Source organism: Nothobranchius furzeri, chromosome 14, assembly GCF_043380555.1.
Source record: "Nothobranchius furzeri strain GRZ-AD chromosome 14, NfurGRZ-RIMD1, whole genome shotgun sequence".
Taxonomy (NCBI): domain Eukaryota; kingdom Metazoa; phylum Chordata; class Actinopteri; order Cyprinodontiformes; family Nothobranchiidae; genus Nothobranchius; species Nothobranchius furzeri.
Genome location: NC_091754.1, coordinates 35,176,905 through 35,196,227, shown reverse-complemented (window position 1 = coordinate 35,196,227; position 19,323 = coordinate 35,176,905). Strand labels below are relative to the sequence as shown.

Genomic DNA, 19,323 nt, shown 5'->3' with positions numbered 1-19,323 from the left:
GGAGTTGATCTTCAGACCTAAGAGCACGAGGAGGGTGGTAGTAATGAAGGAGATCACTCAGATAGGGAGGCGCTTGACCGTTCAAGGATTTGAACGTGAGAAGTAAAATTTTATAATTGATCCTGAATTTAACCGGCAACCAGTGAAGCGTTTTAAGAATAGGTGAGATGTGGTGTCTTCTTTCAGCTCCAGTCAGGAACCTTGCTGCAGAATTCTGAACAAGCTGAAGCCTAGACAAAGCCGCCTCACTGATACCGTACAAACAGGAGTTTGAATAATCCAACCGAGAAGTGATGAATGCATGAATCACAGATTGTAGAAGACGGACACTCAGGATGGACTTTAATTTTGAAATACGTCTAAGATGGTAAAAGCAGAACCTGACCGTGCTATTGACCTGAGCATCCATCTTCAGAGCAGAATCTATTCTTATTCCAAGGTTGGAAACAACAGAAGTGACATTAGGCGACAGATAGTTGAGGTCTGGTTGCTGGGCTGCTCTAACACTAGTTGGACTAAAAATGATTACCTCTGTTTTGGAGTCGTTCAGATGTAGGAAGTTGTCAGCCAACCATTGCTTGACTTCATGAAGACACTCGAACAGAGGTTTAGTGGAGTCTTTGGGTTTCAGTGAAAAATAAATTTGACAATCATCTGCATATAGATGGTAAGACACTGCATGCTGTTTGAGAACAGCTCCCAAGGGCAGAATATAAATACAGAACAGTAACGGGCCGAGGATGGAACCTTGAGGAACCCCCCAGGGAAGGGAGAGTGTTTCGGATGAATAATCATCCAGCATGACCCTAAGGGACCTGTCATGGAAGTAAGACCTAAACCAGTCCAGGGCCTAACCTGAGATGCCAGCCCAAGTCCGTAGTGTAGGGATCAAGATGTTGTGATCAACCATATCGAAGGCTGCAGATATATCCAGAAGCACCATAACCACATGGAACCCCGAATCTAATTCCAGAAAGATGTCATTAAACACCCGAACAAGAGCAGTTTCAGTGCCGTGCTGTTTTCTGAACCCAGACTGAAACATGTCCATTACCTGATGGTCATTAAGATGTATAAGTAACTGTTCGTACACTACTTTCTCAAGTACTTTAGATAAAAATGGTAACTTAGAGATTGGACGGAGATTAGAGAATTTGGCAGGATCCAGACCAGGTTTTTTCAGGATTGGCTGCACAACAGCGTGTTTAAAGTCACGAGGAACCACAGCCGAGGTCAAGCTACCATTAATAATATCCAGCACATATTGCCCAATCAACGGAAATACCTCTTTCAGGAGACGAGGTGGAACGACATCATCTGGAGAGCCCGATAGCTTCATGGTAGCAATAGCTTTTTCCAGACAAGACAGAGAAATGGGTTGAAAACTATTAAATAAGCCATGAGTGGGAATGACAGTAACAGGAACATTGGAAGTAGGAGGAATCTGAGCTCTGATTTTATCAACCTTATCTAAAAAAAACTGAAGGATTTGGTTGCACAAGCCAGCAGAAACAGAGGAAAATAGTGTTTTAACAGGTGAGAGCATAGCATTCATGGTTTTATACAAAACAGCTTGATTATTAGAATTAGCAGAAACAATCCCAGCAAAGAAACGATTTCTAGCGCCTCTAACAGCTTTTTGATACTGCAACCACGCTTCTCTCATGGCTTCAAAGGAGACCATAAGCCCGTCTTTACTCCATTTACGCTCCAGTCAAGTCAGAATCTTGTGTCTGTTCTAGTCTTGTTAGATCTCAGTGCTGCTTTTGACACAGTAGATCACAATGTTCTTGTAGAAAGACTTGAACATGTTGTAGGGATCAAAGGAACAGCACTAGGCTGGTTTAAATCCTGTCTGATAGGTTTCATTTTGTAAATGTACATGATAAATCTTCTTCATACTCCAGGGTTACTTGTGGAGTACCACAGGGTTCAGTGCTTGGAACAATTATTGTTACTATACAGGGAGTGCAGAATTATTAGGCAAGTTGTATTTTTGAGGAATAATTTTATTATTGAACAACAACCATGTTCTCGATGAACCCAAACAACTCATTAATATCAAAGCTGAATGTTTTTGGAAGTAGTTTTTAGTTTGTTTTTAGCTGTAGCTATTTTAGGGCGAAATCTGTGTGTGCAGGTGACTATTACTGTGCATAATTATTAGGCAACTTAACAAAAAACAAATATATACCCATTTCAATTATTTATTTTTACCAGTGAAACCAATATAACATCTCCACATTCACAAATATACATTTCTGACATTCAAAAACAATACAAAAACAAATCAGCGACCAATATAGCCACCTTTCTTTGCAAGGACACTCAAAAGCCTGCCATCCATGGATTATGTCAGTGTTTTGATCTGTTCACCGTCAACATTGCGTGCAGCAGCAACCACAGCCTCCCAGACACTGTTCAGAGAGGTGTACTGTTTTCCCTCCTTGTAAATCTCACATTTGATGATGGACCACAGGTTCTCAATGGGGTTCAGATCAGGTGAACAAGGAGGCCATGGCATTAGTTTTTCTTCTTTTATACCCTTTCTTGCCAGCCACGCTGTGGAGTACTTGGATGCGTGTGAAGGAGCATTGTCCTGCATGAAAATCATGTTTTTCTTGAAGGATGCAGACTTCTTCCTGTACCACTGCTTAAAGAAGGTGTCTTCCAGAAATTGGCAGTAGGACTGGGAGTTGAGCTTGACTCCATCCTCAACCCGAAAAAGCCCCACAAGCTCATCTTTGATGATACCAGCCCAAACCAGTACTCCGCCTCCACCTTGCTAGCGTCTGAGTCGGACTGGAGCTCTCTGCCCTTTACCAATCCAGCCACGGGCCCATCCATCTGGCCCATCAAGACTCACTCTCATTTCATCAGTCCATAAAACCTTAGAAAAATCAGTCTTGAGATATTTCTTGGCCCAGTCTTGACGTTTCAGCTTGTGTGTCTTGTTCAGTGGTGGTCGTCTTTCAGCCTTTCTTACCTTGGCCATGTCTCTGAGTATTGCACACCTTGTGCTTTTGGGCACTCCAGTGATGTTGCAGCTCTGAAATATGGCCAAACTGGTGGCAAGTGGCATCTTGGCAGCTGCACGCTTGACTTTTCTCAGTTCATGGGCAGTTATTTTGCGCCTTGGTTTTTCCACACGCTTCTTGCGACCCTGTTGACTATTTTGAATGAAACACTTGATTGTTCGATGATCACGCTTCAGAAGCTTTGCAATTTTAAGACTGCTGCATCCTTCTGCAAGATATCTCACTATTTTTTACTTTTCTGAGCCTGTCAAGTCCTTCTTTTGACCCATTTTGCCAAAGGAAAGGAAGTTGCCTAATAATTATGCGCACCTGATATAGGGTGTTGATGTCATTAGACCACACCCCTTCTCATTACAGAGATGCACATCACCTAATATGCTTAATTGGTAGTAGGCTTTCAAGCCTATACAGCTTGGAGTAAGACAACATGCATGAAGAGGATGATGTGGACAAAATGCTCATTTGCCTAATAATTCTGCACTCCCTGTATATATGCTCCCAATTGGTAAAATCATTTGACAGCATGGGATAAACTTCCACTGTTATGCTGACGATACTCAGTTATATCTATCCATTAACCCTGATTAACCTAATCGGTTGGGTAGATTACAGGATTGTCTTGAGGACATAAAAAATTGGAAGACTCTAAACTTTTTGCTTTTAAATCAAGACAAGACAGAAGTTCTCATCTTTGGACCAGAAATGCAGAAAAGGAAATTGCTTAGTCAATCACCTGACCTAAATGGCATTAAATTAGTCTCCGAGAACAAAATAAGGAACCTTGGTGTTATCTTTGACCAGAACATGTCATTCAAATCCCAAGTTAAACAGGTTCGTAGGATTTCTTTTTTCCACCTTCGGAATATTGCTAAGATTAGAAGCTTCCCTTCCAGGAGTGATGCTGAAAAACTAGTTCATGCATTTATTACATCAAGACTGGATTACTGTAATTCATTACTCTCAGGAAGTCCACAGAATGTAGTTAAAAGTCTTCAGCTTGTCCAAAATGCTGCAGCTAGAGCTCTGATGAGAATTAAAAAGAGAGATCATATGTCTCCTGTCTTAGCATCCCTACATTGACTGCCTGTTAAATTCAGAATAGATTTTAAGATCCTCCTTCTCACATATAAAGCTCTTAATAATCAAGCTCCATCATACATCAGTGATCTGATAGTTCCATACGTTCCTAACTGAGAACTTTGTTCTCAAACTGCAGGTTTACTGGTGGTTCACAGAATATCTAAAATTAGGATGGGAGGCAGATCTTTTAGTTATCAGGCTCCTCTCCTTTGGAACCAGCTTCCAGCCTTAGTCCGTGAGGCAGACACCTTATCTACTTTTAAGACTAGGCTTAAAACATTTTTATTTGATAGGGCCTATGGTTAAAATCTGATGTTAGCCTAAATCTGGACAAGTGGGGGAGTAGAGGGAGGTGGAGTGTAGTCGGTAAAGACGGCTCTCCCTTGCCCTGCCTCCAACATGCCTCCATCTAAATAGGAAAGATTATCCAGAGTTATCTCTGTAGTTATGCTGCTATAGGCTTAGACTGCTGGAGGATACCCTGACCACTTTTCACACTCTACTACTTTCTACTACAATCTGCTCTTTAACTGTATTATTTTCTGCAATTTCAGCTGTTAACTTTATTTTTTCTTTAAGTGTTTTTTCTCACCTGAAGAAGCTACAATGATGTTCTGCTGAGCTGTGGTGGCCTCATGGAGGGGGCTATCGTCTAGCACACTGCTGCTAACCACTTAAACATTCTCCCTCTCCTCATAATAACTGTTTGCTTTCCTTGACATTGGATGTGCTACTGCTAGTTTACCCATTTAATTATAGATTCACTAGGATAAATACACCAAAGTTTATCTCTTGCCAAATAGAATATTTGCTAAGAAATCACAATGTAACCATAGAAACATTGCTTGGTATACATGGTGTGTGTGTGTGTGTTAGGGTTGTCATGGTGTGAAAATTTAACCTCACGGTTATTGTGACCAAAATTATCAAGGTTTTCAGTATTATCGCGGTATTTTTTTAAACGTGCTACATTTTCACACAATTAAACCCTGTATGTCAGGAAATATTGTCTCCAGTTTGTGTACAACTTTTGCCTAAAATGTGTTATTTTGTAATTATGTTGTTTATTTGTTTACATGTTTCCCCTAGTCTTTAAAATACCAATATTTGCCCATAACTTCTTATTTTTTGTCTGTTTGATGTCATAATTAAAAAAAAATATTAGATCAGATGATACTCAGTACTCAAGTAGCCTACTAAACAGATACTTTTTTACCCTTACTTGAGTAACAAACCCTATATCAGGAAAATATTGTCCTCAGTTTGTGTCCTTCCAGTGAGCTTTGCAGATTTGGGAAAATGTCATCAGGCAGTAATCATTGTTAAATTCATAATTATGCTCGGAGAGAGACCAACTCTTATCTGCCCCTGGGAGCCCCGTAATGCATAGCGTCATTTCAATATGGGGGTGTCCGCGACACGGTTTATATGCAGGTAGCGGCGCTGCGGCTGCTTTATATGTCGACTCGTTGCATTCTCTCTCAACCCAAATCCTCGGATACTGCATTTTAGCTAAAATGCTAACGCTAACCTTAGCTTGCCTTGCGTTGACTGTAGAGTTGTGGGTGATGGTCACGCAGATGTGTCATGAGATTTGAAGCGTTGCTGCCTTTCACAGACACTTTTTCTGCACGTGCTGCAAACAGGATAGCCGTCTTGTATCAACTGTCCCTCGACATTCTTCAAATATCCAAAAGATGCCCGTACTTCCGACTTTGTCTTCTTTGAGTGATAAAAAATTTCCTCTTGAGCGCTGCCGTCTCCTCCTTTGGCCATTATTTCAGCTTTAGCTTCAAGAAAGTTTTGGTTGTAAACAACAAAGTGCGCATGTGCCGCCGGCAACTTCAGCAGATTATACGGTGGCTGGTAAGGGTCACCGTGCCTACACCGCAGCCACGGTAATCCACCAAGATAATATAGTTTTTTTAAAAAACAAGACGGTTATTATTGTCAACTTTTTTACCGGGGTTTACCGCTACACCGGTTACCGTGACAACCCTAGTGTGTGTGTGTGTGTGTGTGTGTGTGTGTCTGCTCTGTCTCCTCGATCCCCAGCGAGTCGTGGTGGATGGCTACTTATACTGAGCCAGGATCCTCTGGAGGTTTCTTCCTGTTAAAAGGGAGTTTTCCTCTTCACTGTCGCTATATGCTTTCTTAGTATGAGGACTGCTGTAAAGTCACTGACACTAGTCAGTGACTTGATGCAATTTGCTGGGTTCCTTATATAGGAAACATTTTTTCTGATTGGCTTAATGAACTGACCTGGATTGGAATGTTTATTATGTGAAGTGCCTTGAGACGACTCTTGTCGTGATTTGGCGCTATATAAATAAAACTGAATTGAATTGAATTGAATATGACCACTCTTCCCTGAAGGAGAGGAACAAGGTACAACGAAGGCACAATGGAACATATCGAAACGCCCCAGGAGCAGCAATCAAAACTGGGTCAAGACTGTAGCCTAAGATGGCAACTCAGACCCCACAGAAGGAACCGCATGAGCCACTGAAGGGGCCATGATGTCCAAACGGTATAACCTCACAAATGCGTGGGGCGTAGCCCAGCTAGCAGCCGAGCAAATGTCACCAACCAAAACGCTAACCAAAGGGTAAAACTGCTGGAACACTAACCCCATTGTTATCTGTCGGAGCCAAATATGCACAAAAAAGGCATGAAGGCAGGAAGCTAAAAGAGCAATGAAAAGATCACACTCGGTGGGCTACCGCCAGCCAAAAGGCACCAGAGTCAACACCAGCGAGCAGTTAAGCTAACTTTTCAAAGGCGAGCTTACCAATACGGTTTCTCAGTGAGGCGAAGAGCGTAAGAACTGAGAACTGACAGTGACACTAGGTGTTTATAGGTGGGGAGTTGGGCCACCACACAGCGTCTTTACAGGCGCGATTAGATGTATCTTCAGCCAGGCCACATGAGGCCGTGATGTCCCTTAGTACCTTCGAATCGACTGAAAGGGAACTCATTTCAGTTTTATCTAAAACATACTTTCTCACAATACATTCTCTTCTTCGTAGGAATAAATACCTTAGAAACAATTAAATGTAAACAAAATTACTTCTCTTATGCAGCTGACATCCTGCCTACAGGAACCAAGTCAAATGTGACTGTTATGAGTGCTTCACACTGCGCGGTCGAATCTGTATTAACATGGGTTAATCATGAATGAAAATACTTAGCACATAAAACAGCACCAGGACAAGATTATGTAACTGATCACATCATCTGCTTGTAGCAGAAATGTAGGCCATCCACTGACTTACTGCTGCTAGGGCCATTGGGACATGTAAGAACAGTTTAATACACATGAAGACTTTCTTTAGATGTGATGTGACTGCAGGATTACAGTTTTTCTGGTGAGCAGAATGTTACTGCTCACCAGAAAAAATCTATTCTGCCTTTTATCTCTAACATCACTGTTAAATATACATAAAATGATTCTCATTATATAATCCATGTCTTATTAGGAATGTGTTTTGGTGAAATTCTGGCAATACGATACATATCACGATACACGGGAGATGATACGATATATTCAACCAGACAATATTGGCGACTTTTTTAGACTGAATTTGTTGTAGGAAAGTTCAAGAAACAGTCCAAACTGATAGTAACATGAGGGATGTACATTTCATTGGTGGAAACAAAACCCACTGTGCACTGCTGACAACTGGCGGTTGGAATTCAAATTGCACCAAAAGAAACGAAAATACACAAAGGTTTGCATGTAAATTCTTCCAAAAATTTGAAGCATGGCTTTTGAATATATCTCAAGATTTTACTTCTTCCCTACACTCAAAAATCAAATGAAAATCTGAAAACAGCAGCATGACAAGTGTTGTGTGTGTGTGTGTGTGCACGCGTCAGAGCACGTATGGATCAAAGCGCTTTACAGAAGGTCACACAAAAGGCCAGTGCTTATATTTTTGAGGTGGGGCCACGTTGGGGCGGAGGGGTGTGTGTGTGTGAGCCGACAACTTTGTACTCTGTCCAACTCTAAAAAATTTCATCAAAGCCTCGCGGTATATGAAAAGACCTCCAACTTACTGCAAAAAAGAAACACTCATCTTAATTTTTACTTTTGCATACTGAAATATACACAAATACAAATGATATGCATGGATCAAACCTGAACGTGAAAGATTTTTTTTTTTTTAAACTTCAAACATGTAAATGATTTTGTTGTCAAACAAATAGCTGCAGTCCTGGGAAAGTTTACACAGGTGCATGGGAGACAAAGTTTAATATAAATGGCTCGGATTTGGGATTGATTTATTTCTGTTTCAAGCATGAGACGAAGGTACAACTTAACTCAAGCCCTAGACCTTTTCCAGGAGCTAGAAGCGCCTAATGACCCTTCCTCATTGGCAGACACAGCTTCTGACAGCGAGACTTCCGTGGAGGATGAGGCCTTCGTCCCGGGTCCAGATTCCGATTTGAAGCAGGATGGTGATGATGAGGAGACAGATGTAGAGGGTGAGGAGAGAGGATGTGTGGATCCTTTATGGATTTCGAGGAGCGGCAGCTTCACCTGGTCCCCGATGCCTGTTTGGGCACCTCAGATCTCTCCTCCTGGGATCACTCGGTATGCTTTGAGCCGAATTCAGAACAACGAGGACTCTTTTGATTTTTTTTAACAGAAGAGATCGTCAATATAATTTTCCGGCACACAAACACGGAGGGCAGGATAAACCACCCAAGCTGGGGAGATGTGGACGTGGTGGAGATCCGTGCTTTTTTTGGATTACTCCTCCTCGCTGGAGTGCACCACTTCCGGGGCGAAGCCACCAGCAGCCTCTGGGGAGAGGAGACAGGAAAGCCACAATATCCCTGAAAAAGTTCACCGAATTGATGGCAACACTGAGACTTGATGACCGGTTGACCAGGCCAGTGCGCCGGCGGATGCAACCAAACAAGCTGGCACCTCTACGGGAGAGGTGCCAGCTTGTCCACCTCTGGGTGGCCCGGCTTCCATGTGGCTACAACCCGGGAGAAGACGTGTGTGTGTGGATGAGCAGCTGGTGGGATTCTGGGGCCGCTGGAACTTCAGGCAGTATATGCGCCATCAAAGCCAGCAAAATATGGCCTGTCTGTGAAAACGGCCTGAAACCTGACCAGGAAGAAGCACAGAAAAAGGATCTTCTTACAGGAGCTTGGGACCATCATGGTGAGGCCGGCCATGGCAAGGCGCACACGCGTGGTGGAGGTGCAGTCAGAGCTAGAGCCAGTCCAGTCAGAGAAGAAAAAGCAGAGATGCCATCTCTGCAGCCAATAAAACACACACACGCGCACGCACACTTGTTCTTTGTTGTTATGTAATAAACAGTTCAACTGGCTTTTTGTGTGATATTTTTTGTGTAAGAGAAAGGTGTGCAATTATCAGAAAATCTGCCACCACAACAACAAACAAAAAAAGGTACACAAGAATTATTTTATGCACATTTGTGACCCTCCTGGGCTCTCACAGTTCAGCCCCAAAATAAGTCCTCTGGACAAATCAGACAGAAAAGGATTTAATTTTCTTCAGTTTCTGCAGTCCAGGTTTTCACAATAAACCTGAGATCAAAGGGGTTAAATCTCAGAAATCTACACATTTATCTACACAACGGTGAGATTATGAAACGTGGCTGTGACTAGGTGTGCATTTAGAGGAAACTGAGAGCGAACAGTTGTTTACAACGGCTTTGCTTGCCCACGTACACTCATCACATTATAGTTGTAACGTTATGAAGTTATGATTTTCAGCTCCTAAACGCTGCCCCTGTACACATTTACACCCGTGTAGAAAACGCCAAGGTCGTCTGATCCTCAGACTGTTTACATTCCAGAAGAAGGAAGAAGAACGCTTTTACTTAATCAAAGTACTTTATTTGTGATTAAAAATTAAGCAAAACATATGTTGATCAATAATAATCAAGTGAATGATCTGTGAAATAAAGATGTCATGATTTATGTGTTTAATGAGTAAACAGGACGACATGCACAGACAGACTGACACTCATCCCCATGGCAACGCATGACACATTGCTCCAACCAATCAGAGCCTTCGGCTGCCGCAAGAGAATCTGGCTTGTTGACTTCAAGTTTTCAATCCGCTTTACTAAAACTTATCAACAATTCAGAGATATAAAACAAGACAACGCCATTTTAAGCTCAGTTCCATTTTGACTTCAGTTCTATTCACCGTCATCCCAAAGAGAAGCACAGCCTGGCCAGATATGTTTTCTTCTTTAAACTAAGAACTGTGAAGTTGGAGATTTTCGTCGTTTAACAACCAGACGACATCCTTTCAAAATAAGAGCACCTGCTGACGCTGCCGATTGTTACCTGGGTCGACCCTTCAGACGGGCTTTGAAACGCTGCGACCGCTGTTTCGACCAGCTCCAGCGCACATCCGAGGTCTTCAGACCTGGCATTTCCTGATCTACCTGGGAGGCCCCCACTGGGTACGTACACGGCAAAATAGCAGCTCATGTCATCACTTTATAAGCCTCGTGATATCTAGTCATAACAATCAAAGACTACCAGATTCAATGACGTCAGTCTAAGGAGTCTGAACCAACCACACACACACACACACACACATCGAACATCACATTCATTCAAGTGGTGCTCGCTGCAGAACCACAAAGGCGGAGCTGCACCAGAAGGTGGAGCTGCACCAGAGTCAGCCCCGCCCATTCCAGAATCAGCCCCGCCCATTCCATAAGAGTCAGTCCAATTCCTTCTAGTTGTCAGACTTGATAGCATTCTGGAACCAAAGAGGGTGTTATAGCTAAAAAATTGAGGACGGAGTTGAGAAGTTAATTGAACAGTTTTTGTAAAGGTTCCATATAATTAAAAATCAAACTTTTGGAACTTTTAATCATGTTATATTGTCATTTCCTCATAAGAAACACGCCAAAGCCATTTTTGGCCTCATTCATGCATTTTCTTCCCATCTCAGCTTCAATTTGGTCTCCTCCCCCGAAGAGGGTCTGGTCTTGGTTCTCAAATCTGGATATTCTGTGAATTTTCTGACAAATTATTTCTTAAATGACTTCTTCTGAGACACCGCCGGAAAAATCATACATACCATCTACAAAGACACACCGGATAGGACAATCAAATGTAACGCCACATGACTTTTTTAAGATGTGGTGGTGTAGTGGTTATAGAGTCAAGTTGACATGCAGTTTTGCGCAGGTCTCCTCCCACTAGCAGAAATATTAGGTAGCTTACAACCCCTTTTCCTCATTTCTAGCTACACTTGCCAGTACTATGTTTACAACAATTTACTGGTATACCGTTTAACATATAATGACTAATGTGTTTATTTATTTATTTGTTTATTTAGCCAGTGTGAGTCCATTTGTGAGCAGAGTTTCAACTAAAATACTGTTTAGGAACGACCAAATTCAAAGAACTTTTAGAGACATAAATATTTTGCTGAAAATAAACATTACAACTAAAATATAAACAAATTAAAATGTTTCAGCTGGCTAAATGGATTGTTGCCGACCTCACCGAGAATCGAACCAGCACCAGCTCAGGGGAAAGCAAAACTAAATCTTAAGTTAAACGATCTCGCCACTGGACTACCAGAGCACGTACATTAATCACAGATGCTGTTGTACAGCACTTTTCTTGGAGCGGCTGTGGGTAGATATTCGTTAAAAGAAACCTTTTCATTTCGAGATATATTCAGGCTTTGTCATGTAGCAAGTTATATTTATCTTGTTTAATTGAAGCATAGAACATAGCATTAACGACTGTAAACTAGTAACAGCCGTAATTCATGTGGGTCAGGTTAGTTTGCGATAAAGTTGGAAAAACAAAAACGGAAGTCAGTGGGCTAGACTGAGTTTGCGTGAATGGGCGGGGCTGACTCTGGTGCAGCTCCACCTTATGGTGCAGCTCCGCCTTTGTAGGTCTGCAGCGAGCACCCTCTCCATTCATTTCCAAACAACACAGAGTTAGTCCTGATAGATTGTAGAATTTATAATAAAATTCTTAAACGATCCCAACTCTCGCTTTTCTTGTCTCAAGGTCAATACAGAGTGTTAAATGAACTCCCTGATGATAAAAACAACCTATTCTTCTGATTATAAAAACAAGTGATCTAATTACAGTGGTATAAATACACAATATTAGATAATTACCTCACTCACATAGTCATGACTCCACCAACAAATCCCAGTGGGAAGATGGTACCCCTCAAAAGCAACAGAAAACTTCCTATCTTCAGATGCCATGATTGAATCTACACACAAAACAGACCGCTAAAAGTCTGACTGAAATAATACTTCATGTTAAAAAATATATTTTGCTTCTGGAAGAGATAGCAGAACAACTAAACCACAACTTCTATAAAACGTAACAGGCAGTGCTTAAACGTTATACAAAAATACCTTAAGATATTTTACTTATGGACGAAAATACAATATAACAAATACACAAACAAAAAACAACGTAAACATTTTTTTTATTAAAGATAAAGTTCACAAATGTTTTCAACACATTTGCAGTGATATCTAATATAGATGAATCGCTTGTGAGTTGACCTCTGTGGGAAAAGAGCTCTGGTGCTTCTGTTTCAGGGAGTAGAAGTTAGCATGAGGAGAGGGAGCAAAAGACGGCAGAATTTGGAGTTTTATTTCTTTATTTGGACATCTCGCCTATGACTGGCTCTGTTTTCCACCTATTTTTATGCTGAAATGTCACTAATAACATCAGTAGATGCACAAAATTTCAGAAGCTGAATCAGATTATGAACACTGAATTTAACCAGCTGTAAAATGTTAAATGGTGCACTGCTCAGTGTTCAAATCTGACATCAAACAAATCTGTAATCTGACCACGCAAAAAATATTCTAAACTGGTAAACACAAAGAAATTTTAGCTGGAAATCATTTTTAGAGCATTATTTAAAGCAGTGTTTCCTTATAGGCTTAGCATGGTGCTGCAAATTGTAGCGCCACGACTCCTCCTTCTGGCTAAGCTCTTTTCACCACGAAGGACCGGTACAACACCCGCACTACTGCAGATACAGCACCAATCCGCCTATTGATCACACACTCCAGCTTTCCCTCACTCGTGAACGAGACCTCGAGATACTTAACTCCTCCACTAGGGGCAGGACCTCGTCCTTGACCCAGAAAAGGTATTCTATCCTTTTCCGATTCAGGACCATGGTGTCGGATTTAGAAGAGCTGGAGATCATGTTCTGATGAAGCCAACAGGACCACATCATCTGCAGAAAGCAGAGACCTGATCCTCAGGCCACCAAAATAGATCCCATCCAAACCTTGGCTGCGCCTAGAAATCCTGTCCATAAAGGTTATGAACAAATTCAGTGACAGAGGGCAGCCTTGGTGGAGTCCAACTCTCACTGGGCATGAGTCTGACGTACTGCTGGAAATGCGGACCAAGTTCTCCAGTTATACAGGGATCTAACAGCCCTTATCAGAGGGAGTACCCCCCACAGGACCTCCCACAGGATCTCCCAAGGGATGCGGTCAAACCATATACACTGGACAATTCATGTCCATAGGCTCGAAGTTTTTGTGGTAGAATGGTGGCACAGGAGTTAAGTGCTCGCCCCGTAACCGGAAGGTTGCAGATTCGAGCCTTGTCAGTCTGTCGCTGTCATTGTGTTCTTGGGCAAGACACTTAACCCACGTTGCCTGCTGGTGGTGGTCGGAGGGACCGGTGGCGCCAGTGCTCGGCAGCCTCTCCTCTGTCAGTGCGCCCCAGGGCAGCTGTGGCTACATCGTAGCTCATCACCATCAGTGTGTGAATGGGTGAATGACGGACTGTGTTGTAAAGCGCCTTGGGGGGTTCCAGGACTCTAGAAGGCGCTATGTCAAATACAGGACATTTAAATTCACCTCCATTTTGACCATGTCACAGGTCCCGTCATGCCCAGACAATCCAAAAATGGGAAAAGAGGCAGAGCTAAGGGTAGGGCTGTCACGTTAGGAACAGGGTTGGGACAAATTAACCAGTGTAGCTACGAGCTAACTTGGTTAACCCACAAAGCTAAGAAGGGCCCCTTGGACTGGGTTATACCACCCACATGGCCGACCGACTCCCGTGTGAGGCTGTGGTCATGCTGGTCACCTGTGGAGATCTAATATGGATTGGGACTGTTAAAATGCAAGCGGAGCCTCAGACCGCCGTGATCGTAGCCGGGCACCATGGCCTTCTACAACAGCTCTTGCTCCACGGTCAGAAATAAGCGGGACACTAGCTACATACTAACAGATGTTTTCCAGCTGTTTTCAGCAAGAAAAACATGGTAGATATGGTATGGTATGGGTCATAAACTATGAGCTATAAGTATATTGGTCTTTTTATACTAGGAATCAGGAGTTATTTTAGTGTTCATCTTGTTTCTTATTTATTTTTGTCCTGATTTTGCCCTGAACAATTTTATGACAGAATTAAAACAAATAAAATCAACATAAATTGAAAAATCGTCTTAAATAATCGAGATCTCAATTTCAGTCACAATAATTGTGATAATTATTTTTGCCATAATCGAGCGGCCCCAACTGACCAATATCCTTGATTTAATGTATTTGTTAAGAACATCAAGATGCATTACAGTGAACATTATAATAAAGTACATTTTTCTAGTGCAGAGAGGAGACAACCCATAGAAGCACTGATCTGATCTCATTTCAGGGAAAAATAGAACAGGTCAGATGCACCCAATAAATAAAATTACTAACATAAACTCAGGAATCTGTTTCTGTGCTTCATTGTCCTGGTGCTGAAAATATCACTAATGCAGATCAAAGGAGATACATAGATGAATGCACCTCTTATTTATTATTTGGAAATTAGTGGGTGTGGATTACATCAATATATTATTTTAAATCTGAAATTGATATGGAATGATCAGAAGTTGATATGTGTGTTGTTTTTTTTTGAAAACTATTTACAGAGCAGCCTCAGAATTGAGATTAAATATTTTTGATCACAATAGTAAAGGAACTATTACAGAACTAGTGTTTCAGTAAAATCAGAACCATTTAAGTGCATGAATTAATGCATCTGAACTCATGCAGTAGGAACTAGGAAATATGAAATACTAGAACCTAACGTTGCTGGCATTTTTTCCACACACAGTTAAACAAAGCAATGTTGAATAAGGTGTGTGTGTGCGTGTGTGTGAGAGAGAGAGAGAGAGAGAGAGAGAGAGAGAGAGAGAGAGAGAGAGAGAGTTAAAATAATTTTTAAAAACCCGACCGGAGGCAGTGATCGACGCATGCACACGCCGTTTTCAGCTCTGTCTTGTCAAATGCAACACGTACTTTACGAAAAAAGTTACTTTAAATATTCAACCGAAAAAGAGGCAACCTGAAGAAAACATAGGGAGCACTGAAGAAACGTGAGCAACAGTGAAGCAAGCACAGAGAGATCCGTTACTGTGTGTGTGTGTGTGTGTGTGTGTGTGTGTGTGTGTGTGTGTGTGTGTGTGTGTGTGTGTGTGTGCGTGGATGCATGGACTGGACTGAGCTCCCGGCTGCAGAGTTTTGTGTGGAGGGAGGGGCGGGCGCTCTATGTGACTGGCCAATCACAGAGCGTGAAGACAGTCAGATATTTACGAGTTTTACTCGTTTCATGCTCGTATTCGTCAAAAATGCTTTATCTGTACTGGATACTCGTCTGAAACGAGTATCCGGCTCATCCCTAGTTGTAACCACCCTGCCCTGCCTCCTCCTCGTTGCCGCCTGCCGGCTGTGATCACAAATAACAGCATAGTTCCCGCTGCTTCTTCGGGAAATGGCGCAAATAAATAAATAAATAAAACTTGGGATCTGGTAGGCGTGGAGCTGAGATTTCAGCCGTGGCGGGCCATGTAAGGGAAACACTGTAATTCAATAAGCATATATATCTATCAATAGACATGTGATGCACTTAGGGCTACCGCAAATGATAATTTTAATTGTGAAGTTAAAGGGTTGGACTGGGTCGTTAAACCACCAAATGGTTCCCGAGCACGCCTGTCTGCAGCTCACTGCTCCCAAAGGGGATGGGTCAAATGCGGAGAGCAAATTTCACACACCAGTGTGTGACAACTAGTGGGACTTTAACTTTAATCATCAGTTTTTGGGGTGATTACTAATCATAAAAAAGTATAGCTTATTGCAACAGGATGCTCTAATACACCCATCATTAGCTTCTCGTTTGAAGTGTGATCAGTTATGTGCCATCTAATAATAAAGACAAGATGGTAGCTTATCAAACAACAGGGGTCTCATGTCTGTCACCAACAAGTTCAAAATTGCCTCGGTCAGGACGTTTGCTTGCTGAGGTGTGTATGCTGTTGGCTTTGTAAGAAACTCGTCCATTGAAGAGCAGGGCCTTTCTTTAACAGTGAAGCAGCGGGATACAATAAATCATTAGCGTTTGTAATGTTAGAGCAAATACGTGACATACATCACTACTGTTGTTGCTACAGCTATAAATACAAGTAACTTACAAGTAACTCCCTGATGTTGTTGGCAGCTAACGAGGAATGATTAGCTTACAGAGGCGAATTTCGTTCTAACCCTGACCAACGACGTGTTTCCTTTTAAGGTTCATTCATCACTGTTGTGCTTCTGTGAAAGGAGAGTTCTCCAAAAATGAAAATCTGGTGCAAAATGTAATTGATGTCAGTAATCCAGCTCAGACTGAGAGACCATCTACAGGTTCAGGAACACTTTGCAGGATTCATTTGCTGATCAGAGTCTAGAATATTGAACCTTTTCACAATAGTTGTCTGAGATTCTGAATGTGGGGTTTTCATCAGCTGTAAACCATAATCATCACATTTATAACAAATAAAGTCTGAAACATCAGAATTTGCATGGAATAAGTCTGTCTCGTAGATTAGTTTCACCTTTTAGGTTGAATTACTGACATAAATGAACTTTTGCACCAGATAATAAAAACTCTTACATTTTTGTCAGTTCTCTGAGCACAGATCAATGGGAACAAACCAGCATTTCCGAGGTGATCTGAAACCGGTTCATGTTTTATTTGCTGTCCGTTATTAGATTACATTTTGATGGCCCACTACTGAAGACTGACAAAAGCGAGTAGTTCTAGAGCCTTGGTGTGTTTCCCCTGCTTGTCTACAACTGTCACTCCATGGTAAGGCAACGGTATAACAAATAGAAAACTCACTTATTATTTTACCTTCTTATAGTAAAAAGCTGAAAACATCTCATGAAAAAGTTTCAGAAACAACTTTGACATTCCCATCATAACACAAGTCATCATCAAAGTTAGAAAAGTTATTTTAGTAACGAGTTAAAAAGTCTCGCAGTTTCAGCTTTAAATGTGGGACATTTTAATAGATTGAAGTTTATATTTGTTTATTGTTTTTACAGAGAAAAAAAACCTCATAGTGGTAACATAACGGGTTTGTGGTAGTCATTCCATCACTCCTGTCTCCTCAAGCCGCCCACTCACCGCTGATGCTACCTATTTTACCTAAACACCAGGCTAGGCGTTTAAATGTGGGGCTGTACCTGGACATAGTTGCTTTCGCAATATTCCGCGACTCGGTCCAGGTTGGTGAAACTGTCCAGTAACGCTCTCCGTCCAGCTGGAATTTCCTCCTCCAGTAGCATCTGTAACTCCGCCATCTTTACATGGTTTACTACTGACCTACTGACGGGCGGCCGCGGCAGCGCGAGAGGATAGGGCTCGCGCCGACTGCTGCGTTCACGGACGGTAGGAAATACCACCTCCAAAGGATGTGGGAATCTCAGAACTCTAGTTCCTGTCTTTCTTTTTTCATAATAATAATAATAATAATAACAACAATTGTTATTATCATTAGGACAATATCTAATAATATGCTTAAATTCCATGTTTTTAAATGTCCTAACTAATGTGTCATGGGGTCAAAAAACATTCAATGAGCTTGGTTTTAAAACTTAGTTTTAATTTTGAAACAGAATATTCTAACTCAAAACAAGACAGCCGCTGTTGTAAAATTTACACAGTTCTTTATTCATTTACAAATGTACACTCAGCAAACAAGTGGTAAATATTTACTTGTAAAATAAAACTTGCTTAAAACAAGAGTCTGCGTTAGGGACAAGGGGACTGAGTTTAGGCTGGGAGGTCCAGGTTTTCATCTGCTCTTGGGTATCCTTCCACCTCCATAGTCATCAGGAACTCTGCACACACACACACACACACACACACACACACACACACACACACACACACACACACACACACACACACACACACACACACACACACACACACACACACACACAAATGTCCACCTCATTAATATGAAAAACCCAATTTTTCTTTTTATTGTTCTGTACTGAAGGAACATAAACATGCTCTTAGTGCCACCTAGTGGCTGTGGAAAACACTATCAAAGATGGGTAAGTAAAATACATTTTACACTCTTTTTAAATTGTTCACACACATTGTGTGCATCTGCTTTATGAAAACCTCAATGCCTCCAAAGAGAAATAATGTAAAGACAATGGAAATTTCTTTCTGTAAAGTTTTTGTAGAAAATCATTACAGTTTACTATGCAGATTAAACGCCTGACTTGTCATTGTTTTCAGTAATCTCAGTATGAATGCCTACTGGTAATTTTGTATTTTGACACTTGTGAGAATGTGAAACAGTGAGGTATGAAATAGGGAACAAATGATTAAAGTTTTAAAGGTTTTGTATAATCCCTAATATGATCAAAATCAGGATATCAAAGCATTTTAAAGGAATGATTAGCTCGTGTGGTGAAAGTAACATTAACCCATTTACATAGCAATTGTTATTTTTTACTACCTTCTGTGTAGTCAATGTCTGGCCGCGTGGACACGACGGCCCAGGCCACGCTCACTAACAGGGCCACCACCAGGTTGACCACGATCCATGGACGAAGGATTTGGTGCTCTGACCCTGGAGGCCTAGAAGAAGTGAGGACACAATGAGTCTGTGCCCTAAGAACAACCAGTTTTACTAGAAAAACCTACAAATAGTGGATACATATCCAGGTTTTTCTGTGTGTTGTCATGGTGACACAAGGTCACGTGGGTAAAAACTAAGGCAATCAGAGTTCTCACCACAGAGTGGCATTGGCGGTGGGATAGAGGTTAATCCGGTCACTGGTCATCTGCTGGCTGAGGGACAGTATGAGGGCTATAAAATACACTGAACACACACGAATGATGTCATCAT

General features: G+C 41.7%; 2 protein-coding genes across 6 annotated transcripts in view; both read right to left on the bottom strand.

The window, feature by feature from the left end:
* The window catches only part of LOC107389593 (abl interactor 2), a 68,776-nt gene extending 50,924 nt beyond the window's left edge, over positions 1-17,852 (bottom strand). For all 5 annotated transcript variants that reach the window (XM_015965808.2, XM_015965811.2, XM_015965810.2 and 2 more), the window contains exon 1: positions 17,639-17,852. In XM_015965808.2, the coding sequence (XP_015821294.1) occupies positions 17,639-17,755 (117 nt within the window). In that variant the 5' untranslated portion in view covers positions 17,756-17,852. The remainder of the gene's footprint in view (positions 1-17,638) is intronic.
* A 184-nt stretch (positions 17,853-18,036) lies between these two features.
* The window catches only part of LOC107389594 (transmembrane protein 237A), an 11,329-nt gene continuing 10,042 nt past the window's right edge, over positions 18,037-19,323 (bottom strand). Inside the window, exons 9-11 of the mRNA XM_015965813.3 lie at positions 19,209-19,296; positions 18,931-19,052; positions 18,037-18,295 (exon numbers count right to left, since the gene is read on the bottom strand). Coding sequence (XP_015821299.1) covers positions 18,228-18,295; positions 18,931-19,052; positions 19,209-19,296 — 278 coding nt within the window. The 3' untranslated portion in view covers positions 18,037-18,227. The remainder of the gene's footprint in view (positions 18,296-18,930; positions 19,053-19,208; positions 19,297-19,323) is intronic.